Source organism: Lutjanus erythropterus, chromosome 7, assembly GCF_056507025.1.
Source record: "Lutjanus erythropterus isolate fLutEry1 chromosome 7, fLutEry1.hap2, whole genome shotgun sequence".
Classification (NCBI taxonomy): Eukaryota; Metazoa; Chordata; class Actinopteri; order Lutjaniformes; family Lutjanidae; genus Lutjanus; species Lutjanus erythropterus.
This window is the reverse complement of record NC_139323.1, coordinates 12601597-12617208: the sequence shown is the minus strand read 5'-3', so window position 1 is coordinate 12617208 and position 15612 is coordinate 12601597. Positions and strand designations below refer to the sequence as shown.

Below are 15612 nucleotides of genomic sequence, written 5' to 3'. Positions count from 1 at the left end.
GCAGCTGCCACGGATCTGTTAATTAACACCGGGAAGTAAAACAGACATACATGTAAAAACAGGCAATAAATGTGGTAAAGGCTGTGCCGGTGAGATGTGTACGGTTGTCAAATATGTTCATTCTTGTTAAGTAAAGCCAGCCTTGAAGTGACAAACGTACAGCACATCTATCAGTGTATCTGCTGCTGCTGCTGCTGCCGGTGAAGCCGGCCGGCACACCGGGCACTGATTGCTAGAAGGCTAACGCCACCTAGCTTGCCTGCTAACGTCAATTACAGCAAGAAAACAACGGCTTTATAGTTTAACACACTTACTGCGACAAATGACACACACCGCCGAGGCTTCTTTACCCGTCACAAAATAGACAGCCCGTTTTTCCCGCTGGCTGGCGACTTTATGTTAAAATGCAGCGAGCATTCAACTCGTCCGCAACAGTGTTACTGTATGTGTGTCAACCCACTTTTAGCCGCTGGAGCTAGCTGAGCTAAGCTAACATGCAGCATTAGATAAGAATGTGGGTCACGGGGCCTTTGGTCAGTCTCTGTTACCAAACAAGCCAAAGCACAACTCTTCCGTCTGCAGCTTTACGTGTGCCGGCGGTACACGCTCAGGCTGCAGGTATAAGAGATAGAAATGCGGAGCGGAGCTCACTGGTAGAGATGTCATACTTACCCCCGAACAGGCTCCCCTTTCATCGGGATATCCCTGCACCCAGTGGCGCTGCTGCTGACGGCTGACTGCGCAGGGCTGAGACAGGCTCACTGGAGTTGGAACTGGAGCCAAAAGGGCCTACCTACATACAGTCATACTCCAGATAGATAACACACACATGCCAGGTTAGAGGAGGTGATCCACATCCAGGGTTATCACCTCGACTGGACGGTCGCACACGGGTATATCCATGTTATACACTGTTATTGGATTTTTTTATTATTTATTTATTTTACAGTGTAGGTGAAACCATCTGCCAAATTAAAGTGAACCACTTGTGGAAAGGCAAAATTCAAAAGTAGTTCGTTGTAGCTTTTCCCCCCATCTTTAAGCAGATGCATTTACTGTAAATATTATAATGACAATAATAACTTTAACCTATTTATAGCACATTTTAAAAACCTAGTTTTACATTGTGCTTTGACAGGTCAAGCAAGAGAGGGAATCGAAGAGCAATAAAACAACAGAAGCTTAACAGTCAGGCCAACCTAGATCAAAACAAAACGAAGATAAAGTCAAAATAAATGCAGTATAAATCGATGTATATATGACACATAAATAAGTACAAATAAAACAATAGAAGCGAAAGATTTTAAAAATAGAAACAAGCCATTGAAAACGCTTTTTCGATTTTTAACACAATATATGGTATTTATATAGGTCTATACAGGCTGAATTCCACTTGACCGAGATTTTGTATTTTAATTCTAAAATGTGCGAATTATATTTACAGAAGAAAACCTGACAAATCTTTTAAATTTCATTTGCAAGATGTTCATAGCGTAATTATAGTGTTATAATGCTACTTTTTATTATGTTCATCCTATAGTGTACCAGATATACAGGTTGGAAATTGTGAGCCTGTGGATGCTGCATGAACTTCATGTGTTTATTTATTTCTTCATTTATTGTTTAATTTATTTTCGAAGGAAACACAAATTAAATCCGAACAGCTCACACCGTGTTGTTGAACAGTGTACTTCTGCTGTCTGCTCTTTGGACGAGTGTTTTTGGATTAATGAGCCATCAGATTATTTTAGCATTTCTCCATCTTCGGCGTGGTACTCATCACCATGGCAACAGCCAAAGTTGCAAAAGCTGCGATACCATTTCTGACCACAGTGTGCGAGCCAATAGGCTAATGGCGCTGTTTCGGCATTTACGTGAGGGAGATATTGAAAAGATAAATTTCTAAATTTAATTCAGTGTGGGGGGAGAAGTGTCATATACCATGCATATTATTATGCATATTATTGTGTGTATTCTTTATAGGGCTGCAAGTAATGATTATTTTCATCATTTGATTAATCTGCTGACTATTTTCACGATTAATCTATTAATTGTTCATCTAAAAAATGGCAAAAGCTCAAAGTGAAAAATGCTCATCACAATTTTCCAGAGCCAAAAGTAAACCCCACAGCTCATCATTTACTATCATATATGACAACAAAAAACAGTAAACCCTCACATTTATGAAGGTGGAACCAGCAAAGATTTGGCATTTTTGCTTGAAAATGACTGAAACCATTAATCCATTTTAAAAAATAGCTGGCAAAAAATTTCTTTCAATAAGCTAACCTTTTAATTAAATAACTGATGGAATTCTAAGTCTTTCCATAGTAAGAGACAGAGGGTAGTGTTCTGTCACATTATGGTATCTAAACCCAGTTTTTGCATAGCTACCACTTCTGTATTCACTGATGACGTTCAATGATTTGCATGCATCCAGTGTTTATCCAGGCCTCACTTGTGAAATGGCCACTTTAAAATGTTGACGTTATATCATAGATTTAAGTGAGAGCAAAGAAAATAAGACTAAATAACTCACTCATTTATTTCAAGTATAGCAATAAAAATATGGAGGCTTGAAAATGATCTTTATATGCTTTTATACTCGTGTATTCATGGCTCCCTTGAGGGATGTCAAATGGATAAATTGGTTATAAATATGTCTCAATTACTACAGTTGTGACACTCAAACTGTCAACAGTCTTATTCTTTTTCTCAGGTAATATGAGTCTCATCAATCGCCCACAGGAAACAATTTGGACATCAGCCTTACATTATTGTGTCAAATCCAGCATGACCTGAATGCAGTAGTGTTTTGTTTTATTGAGCCCAAGGTCCTGTGTTATTTTACACAGTAGCTCATTCTGTTTTAAAATCTAAAGGCTCTCAAACTAATTAAAACTCTATTGTGAAAATACTTATATTTATTGTTGTTTTTTGGCTGCGAATGCAAGCACTCAATCTTGGGTCCATGTCGTGGATGTTGAGACGCAGCCAGAAATGCTCTGTTCTGTAAAATGTTCACATTCAGTGTGGAGTGTGCTTTACTGTGGTGCAGCTGAACCATTAAAGAACTCCTGCTTTGTTGAGAGTAACACACAGAATACTAATAATTTACCTCTCTTGAACCTTTCTGAATCTGTTTGTGACGTTTTTTTATATCTGTCATCTTTCATATGTCAAAGTTTTGTTGGGGTGTCAGGCTGATGTCAGAATTATCATACAATCAGATGAGAAATCTCACTACCTCAGCATGAGTGGCACAAATTAGGATTGATCTTATTATCATGCCGGTAAAGGTGAAACATAAAGGCTGATGCAAACACACAAGCACACATACTATGTACTTAAAACATTACTGCTCATACATTTGCATCTTCCTATCTTGTCTTAAATATCAGTATAATTGAAACCGCCTTGGATTTTTAGTGGTACAGAGAAATCTCAGCTTTTTCTGGCTGATAATGGTGACATCTACTGTTTATATCAGTAATTACATATTCAGGGTAGAAAATAACACATTTGAAGGCACATCATGCATGGAGTCTAATCCTCCTCAATCATCACCCACAACCCACCAGAAGTACATGGTGGTGCCTTCATCCAGAGACCCCACCTTCCACCTGTACCTTCTTATTTTCTCATTATTTATTTGAGAAATATATTTATATAAGAAATAATGAAAAGAACTAAAGAATGTTGTAGGGATTGTGGTTTTATTATGAATCGATGAGATCTTGTCTTTCAGTGATATAAATAGGAGTTTTGAGAGACTTTCACTCCTTAAATAAAAGGGGGTGAGTGCTTAGTTAGGTTTATCATTTTCAGATAATCCTCTCATGAAAAAAAAATAGCTAATAGTGTCAAAAGAAACATAATCAGTCCAAGTATTCCTAATATTCTTGCACTGGGCTTATCACTTCCTCTTTTAGCAGCTTTGCTTGTTATGAGTTCTTTACTTTATGGGCATTATAGTGACAAGACACATAAAAATTGACAAGCTGCAGCATTTTATCTTAATTGTGCTAATTAAAAATGTGATGGGAAAATATTCAAATAGTATGTGTAAACTTTTTTGGGGCATTTTTTTGTCAAACAAATGCTTTTATTATGGTTAAAATATTCCTGAAATGTTTTAACTTCAATGTACAATATGTATGAGTTCTTAATATTGTTTCTATTCACATCCAGACATGCATACAGTATGTATTTTATGTATATTGTAGTATTTTACAAGTTTTCCAAATGCAAGATTCTTATTCAGTAGCAAATCAAAGTTACACAACTCCACCCGACCACATTATAGCAGTTTTAATGCAAATGACACACACTTAACATGAAGTAAAATCTGGACAAGTGAATAGTGTTTTAATCATATTCTTTGTATACATTCAAACATCACTATACAGCAGTGGCAGAAGGCTGTGGTTGAAGTCAGTCGTGGTGCAGCAGCTCGGGTCTCAGGGTCTGTGCTGTCTCTGTACACTAAACTCCAGAGGTGGAGACTCTACCACACAATAATACACATGATTAGATGATGACCACAGGAACAAAGGCACTTCTCTGATACTGTAACCCCACACAAACATGCTGTCAGCAGCTTATAGTTCATTATGATCCTGACAGTGACCGCTGTCATTAAGATAATGACAGGATTTCAATGCCAATTAGGGACCGCATGAAAATTACTGGGGTGGGAAGGGGAGGTGAACTTTTTTATCCAAGGTCCTCCCCAGAATTATCACTTGTTTCCTTTGGCTGAAAGTGAAACACCCTCTCCTCCCAATATCTCAAAATAGTGTAAATGTTTCACTGGTACAACTCACTCAACCACTAATAAATACAAGAATCTTTTTAAACTAATATGAACATTAAAAGTTACACGCTGCTACACTTCTTTCAAAATGCTGCATTGATTTTATGCATCTTATACACTATGTTCAGTGGGTTTTATTTTCCACGTTATGTTATGCATTCTATTCCTGTTTTTATGTTCTTTAGTAGTAGCAGTAGTAAGTAAATCAATCCAAGTGTATTCCATGTTTCTCAGAACCAAAGATGAAGTGGGTCAGGTTTTAGATACCTACTTTGATTAACTGATATGATTCACAATTATTGGGAATGAAAAAATGTTGAAATATTGTGCCTGTATCAAACAAACATGTTTTCTTACATCTGGAGAACAAGATTTGTAGGTCAGGACATCTCTGTAGCACTACAGTACTTCATTATAGTGCTGTTTGTCAAACATTTTTCCTTTATATAAACAACAGCAGCTTCTGCAATTTGGATATTGCATATATATATAACTATATAATTGTGCAGCCCTACTACATTAAGCTACTTGCTGCTTTAATGGGAAAGTGTGAAACCCTTGTACTATTTCACTGCAACCATTTGTGTGACTATTAAGAGGAAAGAAGCATTTAAATGTCATTGCAGCATGTCTATTTAACAGTGTGTCCATGGATGAAGTATCATTAGAGTATTACCTTCAAGTTACTCATATTCTAAGGATCGTCTTCCATTTCGTGGCTGTAAATGCAAACAAAATAAATTGTTTAAATGTTCATCATATCATCTTAGTGAATATATTTTCTTTTATTTCCTGATATAAACCTTTTTCATACCCGATAGAGGAAGTGACCTCGGCTCTGGATTCCCCCAGGTGCCTGGAGTTCAGCCTGTGTAGACACAAAAAACGCAGAATTTAACTTGAATAGAACAATATCATTGTCTTATTTGCCATAGTTCAGTAATTTTCTTACCACAACTTCTCCACCAGCAAAAGCCAACGGCACCAATTCAAACGCTAACATCTGGATTTTCCAAAACAAACACTCACTGTGTTTCTCACTCACGATTCCTCTGTGTCCACTCTGTGAATGTCAGCGCTTGATAGCAATGAGGGATAAGTTCACCTGTCAGCTGCACTAATTTTAGACCATAATTACTTGCAGCTTGGGAAAGAACAACTAATGTCGACTGAGTTCGTACAGAGTGAGGAGAGCTGCCCGATATAAAACAGCATTATTGACATGTGAGCTCAGGAAGAGCAAAACACACGTTAAAGAAGGCAGCACACACTTTTCAATATCAACATTTGCTCCCAACATACTCACAAAACTACAACACACTACTACTATTGTGCACTCTACATTGTATCGTCCTCTATACAGATATTTCTTTATTTTCAAGCATCTTATTGCATTTGAGAAATCTGACTACAGTGTGAAAAGCTGTCACACAACATACGGTTTCATGTCAGTTTGCACCACTGATTGCATTGCATACAGTTCTTTGTATGCTAAAAAACAAAGTACTGCTTTCAATACCTTTGCTTTTTCAATCAGTGGCTGTGAGATTATTTTGCAAAGCAAAAAGTAAAAAATAAAATAGAGAAAGTAGAACTGACATGGGTTGTACATACGCGCATTGAGAGTCCTTTCTCTCTTCTGGTATGGAGTTGAGAAACTAGATGCAGGAGAGGGTGCAACAGAGGGGTCTGACAAACACACAAACACACAGACAGGGCCACACAAATATGAATAACAGCTCCAGCGAACGGGGAAGTACACAATCGGGAGTCTTCAGAGGCAAAGAAATTATCTCTGTCTCTCTCTTATAAACGCAAAGGAACATGCAACACAGAGACGCAAACATAATGCAAATGTTTCCTCTGTGCACCAGCTTTGTGATAAACACATTCTGCATTATTCTCATACCAGTGATGGAGGAGCAGAAGACACAATAGCTTCATATTTCATATGAGAAATATGGTTTGTTGTCAAGTGAATGTGCATTTTGGGATGTTTTATGTTGTTGTAGGTTTCAATGAGCAAAAATACACATAAAGGAAAATAAATAGATGAAATACTTGGAAACAATCTTATTTCACACTTAGTCTGGTGCTAGATGATGTAAATGTTTCCCTCTACTTTTATCAGCTCTCAGTATCATCGTTGATTTCGTGGTTCTCAAATAGGGGTCCAGGGACCCTCAGGGGTCTGTGACTCTCTGTCAGGGGTCAGTGAAAAAAGTACAGCACCAGTCAAATGTTTGGACACACGTCTCATTCACTGTTTTTGTTTTCTTTTTTTACATATATATTTTGGTAAGAAATGGTTCAGATTACACCGGTTTGCAAAGCTGGCATCAAAGCAAAATGTGACTACTTTAAAGAATAAAATATCACAGAGCAAAAAACGTTTGGACACAAATAGAAAAAAGCAAAAGAAAAAATATGCACACTACATTTTCATACACTTGCAATCAAAGATTTCATAAAAACAGTGTTATTAAATCTTTGATTTCAAGTGCCAAAGGCAGTGTGCAGGATACTTTCATATTTTAGATTCTTTAAAAAACAAAAATATATTTGGCCTTGTTACCACATTTTGCTTACTACATAATTCAATAGAATTTCATATTACATACACATATGCATATACACATGTATATATTTTTGTATATTATTTAAAACAGAGGTTCACAATTTTTCTTCAGCCAAGGACCCCTTACAAGACAGAAACTATACCAGGGACCCCCTCTTGGAATAAGCCTTTTCACACATCTACTCAGTCATTTGAAAGAACAGCAAAAGAGAAATATATTAGAAACATCTTAGATATTTATTAAAAATGTTTGCACCATGTATGTGTACACATATTATATATGTATATATGTATGTGTGTGTGTGTGTGTGTGTGCGCGCGTGTGTGTATACACACACATATAAAACTTTTCACTCTCTTGATGTGTGTATATGTATTCTTTTGGAGTTTCTGTGTTGATATGGTGCAAATATTTTTAATACACGTAATACATACATGTTTAATAATGCCTTTTTAAATACATTTGTCTTGTGTTGTTCTCTCATATAACTTAGTCATAGTGTATATAAATAGGCTATGTTTAAATCATTTCAAGGGACAAACATGAGGGGGTCCACGGTGCATCACCTGCCTTGTAAGCTGAGAATCTCTGTAATACATGACCAGAAATCATTGATACTTTCAACTCACACATAAAAACATTGAAAGGCATCATAAGTAATGATCAAAATGTACTTTAATATCTAATTTTTCTCACCTTCAAGCAGCGATATTAAGAACTACAGACAAATTTTGCGGTAGTGACATTATGTTTTTTCAACTTTTTCCTTGTGTCGTAATTGATGTTTGTGTTTTCCAATGTGAATGACAGAGAGAGGGAAACATAATCCAGGTTCTCATGCAACCAAGAAATAAAGCTGGCTGCAGAGCCATGCTGTTGTTGCCCGTTTAGGAGAATAAGCATCTGACATGCAGAGCACAGACCAAAGAAGACAAGTGCAAGGAGAAAGTATTTATATATGTATGAGGACTGTGTATCTGTGTGTATCCATGTCACAGTATATGAATGCATGTATACATGTAACTGTACATTAGTGTTCTCTTCGTGTTCTGCATTGTGGTTTGGGAAACAAACTGTGATCGTTTACACAGCTGATTTGACTTGACTATTCAGTCATTTTTTTAAAAGTGCCACCCTTACACAAACAGTGCAGGTTATGAATAGTTGTAAAAACGATCCCAGGTGCAGATTTATCTTATCTCTTTCTTGCCGCCCCTGTAACAAGGCAGAGCCTTGTCGTCTAGAGTAATGGAACAAAAATTGTACATTAAGTGCATGACATAAAAAATGAACAACCGCACACAAGCCGACACGCACAAACAAGTCAACACAAATTTGTCATTACGTTTAATTTTATGACATGTTTCCGTGGGTCCCACTTCAGGGAAATTAACAAGAGAAAAAAAAAAGTTGTACTTACCCTTTTACTATTTTCTCGCACTTTCAGCTCCTGAGAAAACAACAAAACAGGTCTTTATAATTGATGTCACCCGTATATGTTCCTCACTATAACATGTCTTCTGAGATGTTTATTAAGAGATTTTGAAGTATGAAGTACCTTTGACTTCTGAACCAGCATCAAGACACACAGTTCTCCTAAGACATCAGATGCCTGGAAAAATGATCGAAAATAAAATAAAAGTGGCTGTTAATAACAATAATAATAATAATAATAATAATAATAATGATAACAATAATAATAATAATAATAATAATAATAATAATAATAAGTAGAAGAAGAAGAAGAAGAAGAAGAAGAAGAAGAAGAAGAAGAAGAAGACAGACAGAATCGCAGCTCACTCACCCAAAACTTCAGGTCTGCAGAGAGGTAGGACGAGCACACAGCATCTATCTGTGGAGCATCACAGAGGATGATGGACGGGCATACAGACAGAAAGGATGAAGAAGAAAGCAGGAATAAAACGGTGCTGCGTACCTGGCTGAGTAGCTGCCTCTGATCTGTTGTGGCTTGCTGAAGTTCTACTGGAGCACCTTTTGCTTCATACAACAACACAGAAACACAGTTCATATAATACAGTTAACACTGCTGTTATAATGTCATGTTATAATGCTCGCACGATGTACATGATAGAAATAGTGAACAGAGCAGCGATAAAGCATTATGAGATTGTATTAAAGCTACAGCTCAAGCTGCCTCTGCTGTGTTGTGATGACTGAATGACTGTTTTGTTGATGCTCTGCTTCAACATGATTGCAGTGGATGTTTATCAGCGGGAGTAAAAGCTTTACAGTAGAACACAGAGGGAGTTATCATCCAACCTGTTAATGGGAGACTGCTGCCTTGTGGATATATGCTTTTGAAAACATTCAGAATTATTTTAAAAAATAGATTTCATCCACTCTTCTACTTCTTCAAATCCATCTAATCGTGTTTCTACAAATGTCAACTGTACATCACTTTGACATCATGGGACAAAGTGCCAATCAACATCTTAGCACATCTCAATCATTTGTAGCTTCATGTCAGACAGTAGACACATCGAGTCAGAGGCTGCAGGACCAGACAAGGTTTCAGGCTGTCTCTGCCAGTTTGACATCACATCAGAATTACAACGATGGATGATGGATGGGTAAAAATCCTTTAACTTGAATCATGATAGATATTCAGAATATAGACTTGATACAGCTGGAAAAAGTGAAAATACAATTTTCAAGAAAAATAAGACAAACCATTATAAGTTTTTAGAATTAAACTGTATACTTAATTTTATTTATACTATCTATACTGTATCACTCAAAGCAAATCATAGGTTCTAAACAATTTTGTTACATGTTGTGTTATTTTTCTATCATATATGACTTTCTTGCTGTAACAAGGATTTCCCAATTTGACATAAAAAGCCTATCTATCTATCTATCTTGTATCTTTTTGTTCAGTCTTACAAAAGATGAACCAAACAAAGATTAGCCTACGTATTTGCACTCAAATTTACGAAAGAAAATCTGAAATATCGCCACATAAGGAAGGAAAATCACAAAAATAAATCAATAAAAATGTATAATAAAAATCTATTGTTTTATCCTCAGCTTTTTGGCTGACACAACTCTTGTAGGTGAAATAGCACAAAAATTATATCTCTTACTTGTTCCTCTCTATGCAAACATTATATAGGAAGTTATAGAAACTCTTCTTAGTCTATCTATCTAAATTTAAATTTTAGTACAAATGACTACATAGGCTAATCTTTGTCTTGTATAGGACTGAATGAAAAGATACAAGATAGATAGAGAGGACTTTCTATTGCTTCCAATGTAACGTTTGGTAACAACTCAACTGAAAGACAAAGTTACATGCTGTTACACGTGCGGGGCTTTTAGTTTTTGTTGTTCCAGCTAAAATTAATGAGAAAGCTAAAGTAGTGTGACTTACTGTTGCAGACTGGGACGGTGAGGATGAGCAGGGCTGTGAGGGTGATGCTGGCCGTGCTGCTGAGGCTGTGCAGGCTGTTGGCGGCTCCGCGCTGCCCGGGTTCACTGTGGCTCTGGAAGGTCCTCATGTCTCCCTGTCTGTCTCTCTCTCTCTGAGTGTGGGGGGTTCTTTTCTGTCTGTTTTGGTTGTGTCCGCTTGACTTCTTGCTCTTCTGAGAGTTTCTGTCTCACGTCAGACAAATATGAAGGCTCGTGTCACACACACACGCACAACCGCCCTCGCGCACCCGACACACATGACTGCGTCATAGAGCTCCGCGCGCGTGAGAAGTTATTGTGGTGGGATTTGATCAACAGGTTGGCTGCACGTGACTCTGCAGAGAGGTATGAGCGGTGATGGAGTGATACAGATTCAAAGTAAAGGTGAGTAAAGTATGAAATACAACTAGTGAATGTCAGAACATTATCAAGCGGTTGTTCTTTTCTTCAAATAAATGATAAATAAATGAACATATTAGAAAATCAAAAAGAGAATGTAGAAAAAATTGTGTAGATGAAAAAACACTAAACTTAAAGTACACTGACTCCATTATCTTCATATGAAGCTGTGGTAGGCAGTTTATTCTGGTGGCATTGGGCAAAAGTTCCATAATAACATTTCAGAGTAGTGTAATACACATGAGAAAAGACTACAACTCTGCTAAAACTCTTGGCCCTTTGACCAGAGACTTCGGCCAATCACAAGTAATTTCAGAGAGGGGCTGGTCCTATAGAGTGCCTAAGACACGCCCCAATGAAGAGAGATAAATTATTATTTTGATCTGGTTTGAACTGTGCCACGAATTTATGTTTGTCAATTTAAAAAATAATTTCTCAAGTGAAGACAGTTGCAGTTTGTTATAAAATTGTTTAAGTATGAGACTGTGGAGATAGGTCATTAGAAACCCAGAAACTGCAAAAGTGCCATCATGATTTCTTTCCTCTAAAGGCTAACGTTAGCTGCTGGGGCTAGACGGGAATCTCTGCGAGGGAAAGTTGCAGCAGTACGGACCCGGGTCTTGGCAGGTCTCATGCCATGGAGAGCAAAAAGAGGTTTTCGTAGGGAAACCACCCTGCCATTCAAGCTTGTGGGTTTGGCAGGAGGAGCTTAGCAGAGTGATATTAGGTGGATAGAGAGAGAGGGGCGAGGTTTCGTATTGTGTATTTTTAATTGTTGTGTACTGGAACTTCAATTTACTGGTAAAGAGTGAGAGACTCTTTTCCAATCTAGTTGTGTCTACAAAACATAACTCAAGACTTCAAGACAAGATAGAAAACAAAGATCAAAGCATCTATTACTCCTGCTGGTTTCACCTGAGCCTTTGGCCACCATGCCATTAGATGAGTTTATCTCCACTACCCTAAGGGGGTTTGGTCTTTTATTAGATATCCTTCCAAGTTGTTCAGATAGGTTTTTGGAGTCATTGCAGCTTGGCTTCCTCGCATTTTTAATGAGTCCGATATCCAAATTACAACTGTACCTTTAGTGTCAAACATTGTGAAAAGGTGGTTGCTATTTGCTAAACAACATTTAGAAACATGGAAGGAAACTTTAGAAATAACCACAAAACAGAAACAGTCCTACAAATCCTACAAGACCTACAAATAAGTAACAAATGACATCCTAATGTGTGCAAACTGTGGTCGCCTCACTGTTCTCGTTTTGCTGGACTTGAGTACATCCTTTGATACAGAAGTAGAATTTTACTCAACAGACTCAGGAACTGGGTTGGCTGAAGTGAAACTGCTCTTAACTGTTTTTCATCGTCCTTATCATCATCCATTTTCCTTAGTATTCAAAGTCACTGTTGACAACTTTAGTTCTTCAGCTGTCTCTGTCTCTGCCAGTAATAATATACTGGAGTAATTGGCATTTGACCTCTTCTGTCATGTAGGTATGAGGATGCGTTGGGTTTCCCCCAGAGCTCAGCACTTGGCCCTATTTTGTTCAGTTTATATCTGCCCCCCCCCACCCCCACTGGGCAAAGTTATTTGCCATTTCACCCTGTGTCCTACTATTGTTACACAGATGACTCCCAGTTATATGTCTTGTTTAGCCCTGAAAATCATGACAATCTGGATTCTCTGCACTGTCGCCTTGCTGCCATTAAGGACTAGATGACTTTCAGCTTCCTGCAGCTGAACACAGATGAGGTTGAAGTAGGCCCACTGGTCCTAATCATATTTTGAACAGCATCACCTCCCTCAACTTTGACAATGCAAAACTCTCAGCTACGCTTGGGACACTTGGGAATTGCCTTTGATCAGTACCTCAGCTTCAATTAGCATATTAAGAATCTTGTTCAGTCCTGCTATTGACACATGAGAAATCGTTTCAAAGCAGACCAATGCTCCCCAAAAACATAACTGAACAGCTTCTTCCACCTTTACTACTGTAATTCCTAATTTACTTGCCTAAATGATGCAGCAGGTGCCCATCTATTGGTGCAGAATGCTGCTGCAAAACTTCTCACAATCACTTGACAGAGGGAACACGTCACTCCAGTCCTGCCTAAATTACACTTGCACCCCTTATGCTGCTCCGAGACTCCTCAGATCAGAGAATCCAATGTTCAGAAAAGTTAAACGCTCTGAGCTTAAAACAAATCGAGATCATGCTTTCACTGTTTTAGCACCAATGCTGTGGAGCAAACTTCCCCTCAATAACAGATCATCAGTTGCATCAGTTTAAAAAGCCTCCTGTACAAACTGGCATTTGTATAATATTATTATATTGTCTGTTCAAATGTTTTAATGTTGTTCTGTTACATTTTGTTTTATCTCTCTACATTTGACCACTTCTTGAACTCTGTTTTTATGTTTTTATTGCATTTTGTTTTATTTCTCCATGAATTATATGGTATTGTATTTTGTGAAGCACCTAGTAGCTCTGGTTTTGAAAGGCACTATAGAAATAAAGTTTATTATTGTTATTATTATTATTACTTTTGTGAGAGTTACATTGTTCAGTCTGTGTCTGAGAGCGCTGTAGTTTGTTTTGCTGGGTTGCATTATATTGTAATGCATGGATGTAATTTGAGGCCATTTCCTTGGGAAGAATTCCACCAGAGCGAGTATTGAGTGGGCCAATTTTTCAACAACATAATATCAGGAGAGCAGCTATATGCTATGTGCAGCTATGCTTATCTTGAAAGGTCATGTTAGCACAGACATGTGCGCTCGTAAAACCGTTTTCATCCTTTGGTAATGTACTACAGCCCTATTTTTCTGTTGATGTAGAAAAGGTAAGTGAATTTGAGGACAGCAAGCTTACACAAAATATATCGTCCTTAAACAACCTTTCTCAGAATCGACATTTCTTCACATTCCATTAATTAACATCTTCTCCTGCGTATATCGCTAGTTTTATGTACAAGATAGAAGTTTGTCAAAAGTATCAGTACAACACTGCTTGTTTAATGCCATGTTTAAAACAATACAATACTAACATTCAATAATATCTAAAGTACCAAACCTATAAAAAGAAAAGTGCTTATTCAAGACCTCGGTTCAGTTCAGTCTTTACTGTCTCGCCTGAAATTTGGCTCTCAGCAAAACCAGAAAGCTTTGAGTCATGTGTAGGTTGTTATATGACAAAGAGGAAAAAATTATACTATTTTATACGTCTGGGACTTTTTTTTCTTTTTATGGGCATTGAAGAGGTATCTCTTTTTTTAATTCTAGTATTATATCAAAGTTTATAATTCTGGTATTGTGATAATCCTAGAAAGAAATCAAATTGAATTGCTGAATGAAGACTGAATGGTTCTCCTTCAGTTTAGTAAGCGGGCCTGTTCTATATGCCTTTAAAGTTAGGATGGTTCATAATGTATCAGCAGATCAGAAAATATTCTGTGCTTGGTAAATCAGTAAAATCCATTATGTGACACATGAATTTCTTAGGGCTGGACCGATGTGATCCATCCTCTTGATCTTCGTGAGGACTATGCTTTTTTCTTTTATCATTTCTGCCAGGCGTAAGCCAGGCATTACGTTTCAGTACGTCCGTTATTGTAAATGTAATATCTGACAGAATTGAAGGAATTTCATTTTCCTTTTTTTGATTGATTTCCATTAAAAATACTATACAGTATTCTAAGAAAGGGGTCCAAATCTTTCTACATTTTTGCAAGGAACTTTTCAAAGTATATCTGATTTTCTCAAGTTTCAACAAATACATGTTATCCCTAATCTATCTCGTGAAATTAGGAGGAGCTCGTTCCTTTCAGTAGAGCAGAATGAGACATCTTACAGTTAGGTAAGTACATGAGCTTTATCTTTAAGGGAGTGATTTTCAGGGGTAAGTCCAAATAGGGCACATAAAAGAGAGAGAGTGATCTTCTCAGTATATGTCAGGGAGGGAGAAGTTTGGGGCAGGTACATAGCATGTGTACGTAATCTGCTGGTTGACCTTTACAGCAAAAGCATGACAGAGCTACATTAGGGAAGATTTTCACCATTCCTGCGTTAGTCAAACCTGCTGTCAGAACAATTATGAGTTGTATCAAGCTGTGCGTAGCACACGGGGAAGAGGTGTGTGCTAAGTCAAGCACTGTCTCCCATTGGTCATCAGTCATTTCCTCTCCAATATCATTCTCCCAAAGTCTCCTAACATCTTGCAGTGACTCAGAGATTATATCACTAATATTATTATAAAGAGTGGAAATCAAACCTTTGTGGCATGGGAACAATGAGAGGATGTGATCAACAGTGTTATTTATTGGAAAATCTGGAAAGGAAATAATATTTTTCGGGACAAAATGTCTAATTTAAGGATCTGTAAAAACA

General features: G+C 37.4%; 1 protein-coding gene across 1 annotated transcript; it reads right to left on the bottom strand.

Moving 5' to 3' along the window:
- Window positions 1-3707: 3707 nt before the first annotated feature.
- nmu (neuromedin U) lies at window positions 3708-11051 on the bottom strand. Its single transcript, XM_084722167.1, has 9 exons — window positions 10787-11051; window positions 9332-9393; window positions 9200-9247; window positions 8954-9007; window positions 8816-8845; window positions 6431-6505; window positions 5631-5684; window positions 5493-5535; window positions 3708-4507 (listed from the first exon to the last, which is right to left on the bottom strand). The coding sequence occupies exons 1-8, from the start codon at window positions 10911-10913 to the stop codon at window positions 5500-5502; spliced, it is 486 nt and encodes a 161-aa protein (XP_084578293.1). The 5' UTR covers window positions 10914-11051; the 3' UTR covers window positions 3708-4507; window positions 5493-5499.
- Between the last annotated feature and the right edge of the window lie 4561 nt (window positions 11052-15612).

Bases quoted from the DNA above. Each gene is read 5' to 3' on its own strand.
- nmu (XM_084722167.1), bottom strand. From the start codon at position 10,913: ATGAGGACCTTCCAGAGCCACAGTGAACCCGGGCAGCGCGGAGCCGCC. The intron at 9,248-9,331 runs GTACGCAGCACC...GATGCTCCACAG, and splicing joins AGAGGCAGCTACTCAGCCAG to ATAGATGCTGTGTGCTCGTC. The intron at 5,685-6,430 runs GTATGTACAACC...GTGTCTACACAG, and splicing joins AGAAAGGACTCTCAATGCGC to GCTGAACTCCAGGCACCTGG.